Source organism: Lepisosteus platostomus, chromosome 20 (genome assembly GCF_059453375.1).
Source record: "Lepisosteus platostomus isolate fLepPlt1 chromosome 20, fLepPlt1.hap1, whole genome shotgun sequence".
Classification (NCBI taxonomy): Eukaryota; Metazoa; Chordata; class Actinopteri; order Semionotiformes; family Lepisosteidae; genus Lepisosteus; species Lepisosteus platostomus.
The window spans coordinates 3,386,443-3,399,726 of NC_142630.1; the positions used below are offsets into that span (position 1 = coordinate 3,386,443).

Genomic DNA, 13,284 nt, shown 5'->3' on the forward strand with positions numbered 1-13,284 from the left:
TGGGTAGAAAATGATCATCAGGAACTCAAATGAAACTTTAACGATGCATTAAAAAATCATTGGAGATTAAGAGGATGGTAATGCAATTGGTGTTTGCTAGTCAGCTTTATTATCCACTTAAAGAAATAACGAGGCACACATTCCCTAGAATGTCTTTTATTCTTTAGATCCTATTTTATGTGATTGTGGAATTGAACATATCGACCTCTGATACTTGCATTCTCCCCATCAAAAGAAGGTATTCTCCATGAATCGATGCCTTCTGTCATACTTTGGATAAGGGTACTTCCACAGGAGGACATTTTAATTGACTTGTCAGGGATCATTGAAATGGAAGATAGACTAATGCATACAGTACAACTGCTGCCACTTTGAGATATTTGTTTCATCTGTCAGAAAGGACACAATTAAGCCTATACATTTTCTAGTCTTACTTTAACATGGACCCCTGGGCTCATGTCCTGCTCTTACTTATTTAATTTATTTCAGCCTACATTCTCCACAGTTTTTGTATTGTGAAAAATAAGGTGTTTGACAACCACTGGAGTGAACAAGGTGCCAGTATGTATTTGCACAAACCAAACCAAGCAATAAGAAGTGCTGTGGTAGCTACGCTGTCACATTTACCAATCAGAACTCATTGTCAGTGTTTTCTGTCTTCCTTGTCATTAACATCATATGTTCCTTCTCTCCCTGTCCACAAAGCTGCATTACATACTTCAAAATACACATCTGTCAGAATTAATGATTAGTTTAAAGATAACTGAAAGTTTAGTAGAAGATTACCATAGAATATTCTCTACCTAAAGAAAGTACATTGTGTTAAAACAGTAGAATCATATGTCTAAGACCTTTTCATAGCTATGTATACATCATAAACAACAAGCACCTTTAAGGTTATTTTGGTACTGGTCTTATGCTCCTAACCTTTCACATTGGTAATGTTGAGCTTTGTGCAACATTGTCACAATTTTTACTTCTTAAATGTGAATAAATAAAAGAGGTGGCTAAATAATTGATAGCAAAGACTGTGATGGTCTGCTCATCCCTCAGGCGGCTTTCTGCATTCAGATACAGTTATCAGGTACTTGCTGTACCAACCCCATGAGAATAATTATTTTTCTCTCCAATATTCAGTTTAAGTCTGTTTGAAGACATATCTAGAAAAAATAAACACATGGCTGCAATAAGCAATTTAAGATGAAAAGGCCTACACCAAGGTTTATTTATTAATAACTGATTTTTTAGGCTACCTGTAATTTTTATTTAGTGAAGCAGTCATTCGGGGTAATTTAAGTTGTCAAAACAGCATGGAGACATCTACTGAAAAAGACAGTCAGGCTCACACAGCTGCTGGTGCCATTGGGATATGTAAACAGTTACACCTGTCTTTGAAAAAGAAAAAAAAACAGCATATATTCTGTCTGGAAATGTGAAATAAGCGTGACTACAAGATTGCTTTTTGAATAGTAACATCAATAGGTATAGTTGGACACAGTAAATAAGGCCACAGTGGACATACTGTGTGTAATTCTGACTGCCGGAATTGTGTAGGATTATGAGAATCAATTAACTTAATGAGTTTTATGAAGTCTTTCTGTGTTGCTACGGTAAAAACAGGAAACAGTGCTATCTCAAAAATCTCTTCAGTCACTTCTGGTCAAAGATCTACAGTACTGAAAGTTTATTGCTACATTCATTTTTCATGAAGGCCTTTGTGAATGCTGAAGGTTTGGTCAATAACATCACTTGATATCCGTTTGTGGTTCCAGCTGCTTTTCACTTTGTTTTTTCTGCACTGTATGTATGTGACACTCTGAGCATTTTTTATGGGACATTTTTCGTGACAAAGACTATATACTGTTGAACAAAGTGATAAGGGCTTAACTAAATACAGTGGATGTAAAATATATTGACCCCAATTGTATTTTGTCACATTTTATTTATTTTATTAACTAGAAAAATTGATAGTCTCACATATTTCTTTTCACTTTTGATCCATTTAACATCATCTACAATATCAATGTGTTTAAAAGTTTGGAGCTAAAAAATAAATCAGTTAGAAATATAAACACTAAAATTCTTCATTGGAAAAGTATTTACCCGCTTAGCATTAGCACTCCATAAGCTCTGCCTAAGCCATTGCTTTCAGAATTGGCAGTTAATTGCAATCCACTTGTGTGCAATTAAAGTGGTTAACCATTCAGATTGAACACACCTGTCTATGTAAGGTTAAATGCACCTGTCTGTGTGGGTTACCACCGTTATATGCAATATAAAGCAATATGAAGCAAAGCAATATGAAGACAAAGGAGCTTCTGTAACAACTAAAGAACATGTGGACAAGCACAAGTCAGGTGAGCGATATAATAAGATTTCAAAGGCACTGAGTATCCCAAGGAGCACTGTTAAACCAATTATCATAATTAATTATGTGGAAGGCACATAAACCTACTCAGAATCTTCAATGACTAGGTTGTCCTCTAAAGTGCAGCAGTTCGGCAAGAAGGATATTGTTCAGAGAAGCAGTCAAGAGTCTGAAAACAACCCTCAAAGACCTACAATGTCTCATAACTGAGGTGGGAGAAACTGCGAGTGAGTCAACAATAGCTCAGGTCCTCCACAGACCTTGACTGTGTGGTAGAATGTCGAGGGTGAAGCCGGAAAAAACTGACATGAAATCCTGTCTTGAATATGCAAAAAGGCATGTAGGAACCTCCCAAACAATGTGGAAAAAAATGCTGTCTGATGAGACAAAAATTGAGTTAGTTGGCCATAATGCTATATAATGTGTTATATCTCACAAAAGAAGAGCACTGCTCGTCACTCACAAACCACCATCCCCACATTGAAGCATGGCAGTGACAGCATAATGTTGTGGAGTGGCTTTTCATCCAGAGGGACTAGTAGGCTTGTCAAAACAGAGGGCAGAATGGATGGAGCAAAATATAGGCAGATCCTGGAGCAATACCTGGAACAGTCTGCAAAAGATTCACATCTTGACAGCACAGTGACCCCAAACACAAAGCCAAAACCACCCTTGAGTGGCTTAAAAAGAAGAAGGTGAGATTCCTTGAGGGGCCCAGTCCGTGCGGACAAATCCCATAGAGAATCTGTGGCAGGAACTGAAGGCTGCTGTGCACCTCCACAGCCCTGTAACCTGCAACAGCTGGAGCGATTTGCAAGGAAGAGAGGGTGAAAAACACACAAGATGTGAAAAGCAGGTTACAACATACTGCAAATAAGCAAAACATCCAAGAAGTTAAGGACATTGCCTTTACAACAACCACAAAAAGTGTATATAAACCAAGGATACTATATTTGCCAGAATAATAAGTGAATATTGAGAGTTTGTGGAACAACTAAAGGTTTCTTCCATGCTGAAAAGAAAAGAAACACAACATTTTGGCTGTGGAGCCCTCTTCGGGTGTAAATAAAAGAAGTACTTCTTCGACACCCGAAGAAGGCTGCATAACTGAAACGTTGTGTTTCTTTTCTTCTCTTTTCAGCATGGAAGAAACCTTTACTTGTTCCTTTCCAGCCTACGTATGCTGACGCAGGTCCCTGCTTGAACTATTGAGAGATAGGGTCAGCAGCATCATGACATCAGGATTTGGATTAAACATGACATTATTAGAGAAATTCCAGTAAATTCTATTTTGTGTTCTACTTAATGTAAAGAGAGAAAAAATAATTTTAAAAAACACCCTAAAGAAAGCTAAGATTATTAATGCATAACACCTTTTAGCTCAGTTTACATTTGATGCTAATTCAATGATATTGCCTTTTAAGGGTCAAATGGAAAGAAATAAATTAAGAAAATCTGTTTTTCTTAAATTGATTCTTTCATCTGTTTGCATTCTTATCTGTATTGACCAGTCTCCCAGAGCAAAGATTTGTACAGTTTGCTGTGGAAAGACACTAAAACTGTGAAAAAATGTTTCAGATTGTAATGCTTTTCTGAACATCTTTAGAATTCAAAGCTTGTCCTCAAGTGCACCGGTCAGTTTGGTTAAAGCTTTAAGTGAAGTATTTTAAATGAACAATTTTCAATGCTGAGTATCTGTGGAATAACTTGCTGAAGAATGTTAAAGAGCTTTTCTCTTAATTACTGTAAATAATTGCACAGAACTGTTTCTGGTAGCTTGTTTTTATAAGATTATTTCAATACATGTTGCATGTCAAATTCCAGCAAATTTGTGTTTTCAATTCCTCATGTTTTCCAGATTTATATACTGCTTATGAAAAAAGCAGCCTTTGTTCTTACTGAGGTTGTCTCATAACACATTTCTTTCCAGCAAAATATGCATTCATTCTATTTATTAAGGGTCCAAAGGACAGAGTGGGAGCTACCCCTTTGGTAGAAAGATAAACAAATATACAGGTATGGCACTTTTATAGAGAATAAGACTATTTCAGGTTAAGTGGAGTGTATATTGTTTAGACATTTTAGGGGAAATATTTTCATATTGAATTTTTTTTTTATTTTGAGAATAGGTCTATTGCTGGTTGAAATTGGATAAATGGATATATACTGTATATGCATTTTAGAAGAAATATCTTCATGTTGGTTTTTAAAGTGTTATTGGCCTTGCCAAGCGTCGTCTTCTCTAAACAAACTGCTAGAAGAATATTTGCTTAAATTAAGCCCTGCAGACATAATTTTCTGTGCAAATCCATACAATTATACAATGGCCCCTGACAGGAACAATAATAAATCTTACAAAAACTCCTAGTCTCATATGTGGACTTTATCTGTCTGGAAAATGTACTTTCATTTGAAATTCTTCTGAATTCCCTTGGGCATTTAGAGAAAATTTTCTTTTCTAGAGAATGTGTGCGCGCTTCATCTTGTACAGGAGACAGGAGGGTTTTGCAGGTGAAAGATGAGAGTGGTGCCCAGTGAGCGCTTTTCCACACGTTCCTACAAACTGTAGGTTTTTGACATTTTTTTTAATCATTACAGATTGCACTCCAGAATGCAATAAAGCAAACAAGCAGCACAGGATATTAATTCTAATAAGGAAATGGAGTGGTTAGTATAAATATATAAAGCTCTGATACATGCTGTTTGGTCGCATTTACTCTTACTTCCCAAAGATAAAACTCCTTCCCAACCACCACCAAATGACGCCCCCACTCCTGCCTAGAACCCTGCTCCAGCACCTCCACAGCCACATCAACCATCGGGAAGAACAAGGACCCCCCGCCAGCCTCATGGCGGAGGCTTCTCAGCTGGTCCTTTCTGCAGGGTCCTGACATGAGGAGCAGAGAGGACTTGCCTCTGTCTTGCCATGCCCCCAACCAGAATAAACACCTTACAGATAATGGATGGCCCTGTGGCGTTAAGCATCCCTTTAATAAGTTCCTTTAAGAACTGAATGAGTTGCACTCAATTGCGATTGTTGTCGTGGTTGGTCCATGAGATACATAAAACATAGTTTGGTTTACATAAAACATAACAAGTCATTAACGAACAGAAATGTGACATTCTAAAGGCTCTTATGATGGGCAATAAAAAATACTGTATGGTGGCAATGGTAATTTAAAAGTGAATGAAATGAATACAGAAGGGACTGTATTGCTGCAGAGTCCTTTATCCCTTTTTCTCTGCATTCCCATAAGTACTATATATAAAATGAATGGAAAGATTAGAGAATATGTAATGTGCTTCTATATCCATTTTCAGTGAGCAGACTGTTGTATAATGCTTTTGCAGCAAACTACAAATCCCCAAGTGCAAGTGTGTGCCCATATCAAACACTTTATGCTGTTGCTTAACGCCAGCAACTACAGCATATCTGAATAGAGCTGCTTTTTCAGTACCCATCTGGCCAGCTCTTTAATTCCCATTGTGGTACAATAACTACACCTCAGGGAAGTAGGAAAAAAAGCTAACAAGGGAAGTGAAATGTTTTTCCTTATTTCTGAAGGACTGTCCTCTTCTTGTGCCTTACCTGGTATTAATGAAGAGTGAAATTTAGCCAGATCAGTCTAATGCTGGTTGTAATGTGTTACAATTCCCCTGACTCTGTTCCGGATTCCTGCCTCTGCTTTTGCACAGCCCCTAACTCCATCAGATTTCTCAGCCTGACAACTGGAGAGAAATCAATTCAGGTGCCGGCTACAGTATGAAGCTGTTGTGACTTGAATTTCCCTGCATTTCCCCATCATGCCTGGTCCTGCTGGTTTTTTATTCATGAGACAATTGAAGCCTTACATAATCTAAGATGTTGCTTCAATTGAATATTTGCATTTTGTTTCTAGTTTGGAATGTTATTTCACTTACAAAATACAACGCTTAAAGGTCCAACATGTTTAAGACCTGCAAATATACTGCTCAGATTAACCTTATTATTAAGTCATTGAAGGGTTTGATTGTGTACCTCAAAGCTCAGCTGGAATAAAGCCAACAGTCACCAGTGTCACCAGACCCAGGATTGGGAACGACTGCTGTACAGTAGTATAAGATTCTATCTTTATGGCACTGCAGGACGTGGTAGGCAGTGATAAATGAGAAAGGAAATGTCTACTGTGGAAAGATCTTGATTAAGCTATCAAAAACCAAAGCACCTATCTTTTAGTGTTGCCAGGAATTTAAAATGCAACTTTTGTAGCTCACGTTCTTGCTTGTTCTGAAAATAATTAATACCTTTTTTTTTCTAAACGGATTTACAGGGCAAAGCAGCAGTTTTTGTTGATGTCTGCATTGATGCAGAAATGAGTTAAAATTATTTTCCCTGTCCAAGGAAGCAAAACGACAAGAAAAGTTGGCACAGCAGAATACAAAAATGAAAAATCGAAAAGCCCTGGAGCACCTTTATAGCATAGTGTTTGCATGACAGAATTTCAGAGTGAAATGTCATATTGTACAGTATGTTAAAATACAGTGTTTGGGAAAAAAGTGGTGGTTGGTGCTACAGGTGTAATACATTTTTTTATGTATAATTGAGAACATTTATTTGAAAAGAATTGCATCACACAGAGGGCAATAAGGCTTTCTGCAGACCGTAACATAAACTGTGGAGCTCTACATGAGTTTGTGCAAGACTGTGTTTGCATGTCTCCAGAAGCCATTTAAAATACCATTTCCTCAGGCTAGTTACGGTGCGTCCACTGTAGAGCGCTTTTGGTGTCTTGACTTGAGAGGCACCATATCAAATAAAATTGTCAACTACAGTCTGCTACTTTCAGCCGCTTATGGCAGAAATGCAGTAAGAACTTCAAACAGAACCAGTGACAGCTTTGGAAGACTAAAATAGATTATGTTGAAATATAGCAATGGTGAGCACAGAACCCTTTCTCATTCGTTATCTTGTTTTGATTTGTGAGAGTGTTAAATGACAGAATCTTTGCAAGACACACCTTTTTCTATTTAGTCTACTACAAACCACTGTTGATGACCTTCCTTCAAAATGGATCCCTGTAGTGCAAATGCAGAATATTAATTTCTTAGCTTTTGCATAATACTGTAGAAGTGCTCATTTAGTTCTTAGAATTGTTACATATCAACTTAATTATAGCAGGACTTTATTTTGAAATTCATAATGAGTTCAGTAACCACAATATTGGTAAAAAATGGAGCCCACTGAGATTGTACTGAGCATTTAGTTTTGGAGTTGATTAGCTTGTTTTTTGCAGAGCATGGGGGAATATATTTAATTGGATGCAGATCATTTCAGCCTTTGTAAATACTCAGCTTCAAATGCCAGCAATCATGACAAAACCACTTCACAGTATTGTTTTTTAATTATGCTCTATAAAAACCATTTAGATGTCTAAATCATTTCTTAAAAATATTTCTATGCCAAGAAATAATTTCAGGGGTACTGAAATTATTTTCATATAAATAAAATATGCAGATCTCATTCGAGCACAATATTAAAACCAATTCACAACTAGGCACTTTTACTGAAAGTTCAACAAAATTAGTCCTACTGAGACACTTGGAATTTTATAAAATGGCTTCCTACAACCACAACATAAATTATTTCATGGGGAATATGCCTGGCCCATGTGTAGTAGGATAGAATTGCAACTTCTGCTCCATTTGACTTAGTGAAATAGCCTGAGGTATAAATATTGTAGTACTTGTTTCTGCCCAGATCTGTTAATATAGATAGACTCTTTCTGTTGTTCTCCTGATGGCATGGATGTCATGTAGAATGTGCACCCTAAACCCTCTCTATTCTCTGTAATATTTCACAATATGTCTTTGTTTATCAAGCGAAATACAGAAGCAATCTAAAATGCGCCCTGATTAATCTCGTTAGCCATTGCAACGTGTTATTAACATTAATATGAATAGCGCAGAGCTGGTTTTCATAATGCAGGAGACCAGTGGTGATAAATCACCTTCCCACAAGTCAAGCGTATCACATGTTGAATAATTTGAGCCACTAAACTTCAGTGGTCCTACAGTACATCTATTTGATGGTATTTGTAAAAGACACAAATAAGTATACAAAGGCACAATGTTTAAAAAAAACAACAATTTTCATATGAAACTACAGTAAATAAATGTCATGTTTTTGCCTAATCACCTATTAGTTAGGCAGTTAGATGTTTTAAAGACCTTCAGTAATTCACATTAAGATAGATTTAGAGAACTATTGTTTCCTTGAAATGTTCTTTGTATTGGACATTTCTATCACAGGCTGCGTCCATCACTGTTTAGGACCCTTGAATCTCCAGGATATCAGATCGTTATCAATTGTGAAGACAAAAATGTACTGTCAGGAATGTACTGTAGCTGGACAGTTGGGCTCATTTTGCACTTGTGCCGTGAATTCCGGTGATTATGTACTGTATCTTTAGTGATTCACAATACTACCTGATAGGTGGAGCCTGAATATTGGTGACTGCTTTTGGTCTGTTTATCAAGGTGAAGGTGGTGCCACTGGCCATACACAGCTGCTCTGCATTTTACAATCCACCAACAGACAGGACAAGAAGCACTACAGCATTTCTGCTTGGCGTTATTAATACAATTTCCTGGCACAGTGGAGTGAACCTGAAGTGTGCGTCCATCGTCCCATTCTCAATGGAAATCTCGGATAAAGACCTGTTCAGATTGCTGCAGATTCTTGAATGGATGCACCACCAAAACACGTTTAAAATGAGAATTTTCTTTTGTTTCTCAAATCATTTTTCCCATATCATGTTATTATTGTCAGCAGTTCACTTACACTTAATTATTTTTAGAATAAAAACTGCAGAGGTACAGTATAATTGTATTGTTTATGTCTCCTTTATCTGCAGTTCCTCTAGTGGCAGCATAACTTGGGCCACAAGAGAATGAAAATGTGAATTTGTATTTAAGGTGTGTAATACCAGGACCATATCTGTTTCTTCAGTGCATTTCTCTTTTATTAGATTTACTGAATTAAAAAATGTATATATATATTTCTGCCCACCAGTGAACTCACAGGGATGGAATTCTCATTTCTACTTTAAATATTGCTCTGAATTCATTTAAGTGCAATGGTTCATTTTAATGGACATAACACATAAAAGTAAATGTCATTTAAGAGAAAAAGAAAATTACAGAGCAGATGTAATTACATGAGGTGTGATTACGGGATTAATGTTTGACCTTCGGATGTCAGGCAGGTCAGTGTTTTACTGTCACAGCTCAGGAAAATGGCTGCACCCCTCTGGCACTGAGAAATAATGGGATGCCACAATTTTATTCCTCCAGTTTGGATTAAAAAATTAAAAGGCTAGATAAATTTTTCTTTTACTTGTCTGATATGTAAGCATAATCAAGATTTGTTTATTAATTGTTCACTTCACTAATAATACACATAAACCTGTAGAGTACTTTATGTAACTTTATTTGGGGGGAAGAAAAATATTAAGTGGAATATGTACACAGTAACCAGAGTTTGTTCCACACTGGTGACGGAATTCTTCAATTCTGAAAGCATGTTTGGTTTTGTGCCTTTCTCTCCGTTTTGCTTTTATTTTGTTAGAAATAACATTAAAAACAAACAGTTGGTTACTAGAGAATACACAATATGACCTAAATGTCTTTCAGAAAAAACAAAAAACGTGCATCTCTGAACACAGTTCATCTGCATTCTAATCATATTCCATTCTTATTGTTTTATGGCTGTTTTATTTTCTTTTTAATTTGGAATAACCAATTATTTTTGTTAAATACAGGACCAGCAGGGACCTCTCAGCTTTTTAAGAATGTTTAATAATAATAATAATAATAATAGCAGATGTAAGAACATTGAGCAAACAACCAGTCTCAAAGTCTCAGCTAGACAGAGACAGACCCTACAGCAGGGAGTATAAACATGAGTTCAGAGATGAACAGTGTGATGGAGGCTGTTTACAGCCTAAAGGAGATGATGTTTAAAGGTGAAGAAGATCTTGGTTGTTCATGCGCATCCTCCAGGGACCCTTTGAAAGTTGTGTGATGCATCTTGGGGAAGGCCAGTATCAGCTAGCTCCAGATTCAAACCAGTGATACACAGGGCCATAGCGACATCATGGTGCTCAACAATGGAGCCTCAAAGTTCCATGTTATTTGGTATGAATCTGTGTGGGGTTTGAATGTTCTCCTTAAATTTGGAAGGCTTTTCAACTGGGGATTTCAGTGCTTTCCCAGAGGTCTGCAGGTTTCTGAGCACAACCAGAAATCATGAGTGGAATGAAGAAAATGTGTACTCTTTGTGTAACCTTCGAGTCCCGACTTACTGCTCTTTGGGATGTGCATGTTCATCAGATGTCTTGTTGAGAGATGTTATCTCCCTCCAAGTTGTATTCTGACCTCCGTGCATAATCTTTATAAGAAATCCATACCCCTGCATACCCATTTATACTTTGGGAATATCAGCTGTGTTTGTTGCCTTTAACATCAAGTTTTATATTCTTAAATCTACATTACGTAGTATGAGTAACATACTAAAATCTGATACAGTAAGAGTATCGTATATTAGTATGACATATTTGGGAAGTATATTTGTTTTTTTTTATTGAAATTGAATCTGGGTTTTGTGTTGAAGATAATAAATGAAATGATATAGAATATATTCCAAGTGAAGCAGATTGATTGATGTCCATCTACAAATAAGTTGGGAAGTGTTTTGTTTAAAGCACCAATATTAATGATCTGGATGAGAATAAAGCCCCAAGAGCTAATTGGCACAGTGTTGGAAAAAACTAATCTTCTTGTGTCTCACTGTAGTTTTTTGATTGGCAAGCACGCTGTACCGAAACAAGAAATTATAGGTCACACTGGTTTGCGAAGAAACTACTGTCCAAGCAACCGCTGTGGAGACCATGAAGGCCAATATTATATCGGGTCTCACTGGCTACACTTCACCAGTCATTCTTTTAGATGTGTTGACAGGACTTCCTGTGGGGCTCTTTGATAGATGCAATGCATCAGTGTATCTCAACGGGTTGATAAAGGAGAAGGCAGTGTTTTCATCCCCAGAGTGCAGCTGCAGACAGGCTGTTTACTGTAAATCCTTGCTGTGTGTGTCAAGAAGCTCAGACTATCTTGCAAACAGTGTGGAGCTCACATCCTGCGTGTACGGCTCAGGAGGTAACCCATTTGTGAGAAGATAGCTGGGTAGTGGCACACATTTCTGAAAAAGAAATTGATCAATACACCTTCCCCCACTCCTCATCAGATACAAGTCACATACTGTACAAGTTACTCATATTTTCAGCATCCAAACTGTACCCTTTGAACAACTGAGTTCTGAGGTATATGATCATATTGAAAAATACTGCAATTATTACTTTTGTATACAGTACACTGAATAGCAGTTTGTTTGCACCTCTCTAGAAATGTAACAATCATAAAGGCAATGTTCTCAGTGTACTATAGTCCTTATCTAAAGTAACTACTCAATACATTCAATCTTCAGTTGCTTGCCTTCAAATTCCATACACTCGGCTCCTTTTAGGTTTTTTAATTTTAAACCAGGCTATTTCATACATATATATTTTTTCTACTTTACATTTATTTTTTTGCAGATGCTTTTGCAACCACTGTCATCACGTGGTCAACATGCACAGTAAATGGCGGAGATAACTTGCATAAAACAACAGTAAAACCACAAAAACCAGTAAGAACAGTGTTTATTAAATGCTAGGATGTTGCACTGTGTTTAGGAGTTTCAGTGCTGATTGACTGATGGGCAGTTGCAACACAGTCAGTCAGTGGGGGTTAGTCATGAGCCTCTGGGATCAGGTACATCCTAATCCTAAAGTGAAGAGTTTTCAGATGGTGGGTGAGTTTGCAGTATTGACTGTTAAATAGGTAATTTCACCACTTAGGGGCAGTGCAGAGAACAGTCGATCTTGGGGCTTTTGAACATTGGCCTTGGCCTTTCCAGTCAGCTCGAGGAACCACATCTTCGGGTGCAAACAGGAACGTGGGGCCTGATGGTGATCTGGATTTTAAAACAAGTGCCTTTTTTTTGCTACAGGAACCACAGTGATGCGAATGACTGCATACGATGCAGATGACCCCAACACCGACAATGCTGTGCTTCGATACAACATCGTCAGACAGACCCCTGACAAGCCTTCACCAAACATGTTCTACATCGATCCAGAAAAGGGTGACATCGTCACTGTGATCTCCCCTGGGCTGCTGGACAGAGAGGTAACGGGAGTTCTGCCACCATGGCCTTGATTCACGCCCACCTCAGTGGGCTGTAGTCTTTATTTCTGTTAAAACACTGATTCAAAATAATCTCCAAAACAAATTCAAGGTGTTGTCACTCTCAGGTGTGATGTACACATTACCGAAACTTTTCTCTTCGGACATGAAAGGAAAAGGAGAAATTGGACAGGAGAAAGGAGAAATCCTCCTTTGGATATTTCTTGCCGTACTCATCTGAAGGAATTGTCAATTGAGTGATATTCGTGTCTTACCTGGCAGCTGTAAAAGTCCTATGATCACACACCAGAGTGAGGAAGAGTAGGCAGAACACATCACAGCATTGGCAATTGTCTTCATGAAGGCAGAAGAAGTAAAAAGGGGATATTCTTTATCCAGGGCTTCTTATACTTTACTTTAAACTTCTTCTGAGAGGTTGCCATACAGTATACAGTATCATTGATATATAAAACTGTAAGTGAATGAAGTGTTACTGGAACTTAAGGCAATAATGTAGGAAAAATAAAAGTGAAGATCAGTGATTTTAAAGGATACTTTATAAATGCATTTGTATGGTTCGTAAAGCCTTCACTTCTAATAGGTGCAAATAATTCCCCCCACCTTAAAAAAGATCAATTCCCCTGGAAGGAACC

At 37.4% G+C, this 13,284-nt stretch overlaps 1 protein-coding gene across 1 annotated transcript in view; it reads left to right on the forward strand.

The window, feature by feature from the left end:
* The window catches only part of cdh13 (cadherin 13, H-cadherin (heart)), a 405,276-nt gene that overhangs the window by 236,556 nt on the left and 155,436 nt on the right, over positions 1–13,284 (forward strand). Inside the window, exon 7 of the mRNA XM_088614488.1 lies at positions 12,456–12,634. Within this exon, the coding sequence (XP_088470614.1) occupies positions 12,456–12,634 (179 nt within the window). The remainder of the gene's footprint in view (positions 1–12,455; positions 12,635–13,284) is intronic.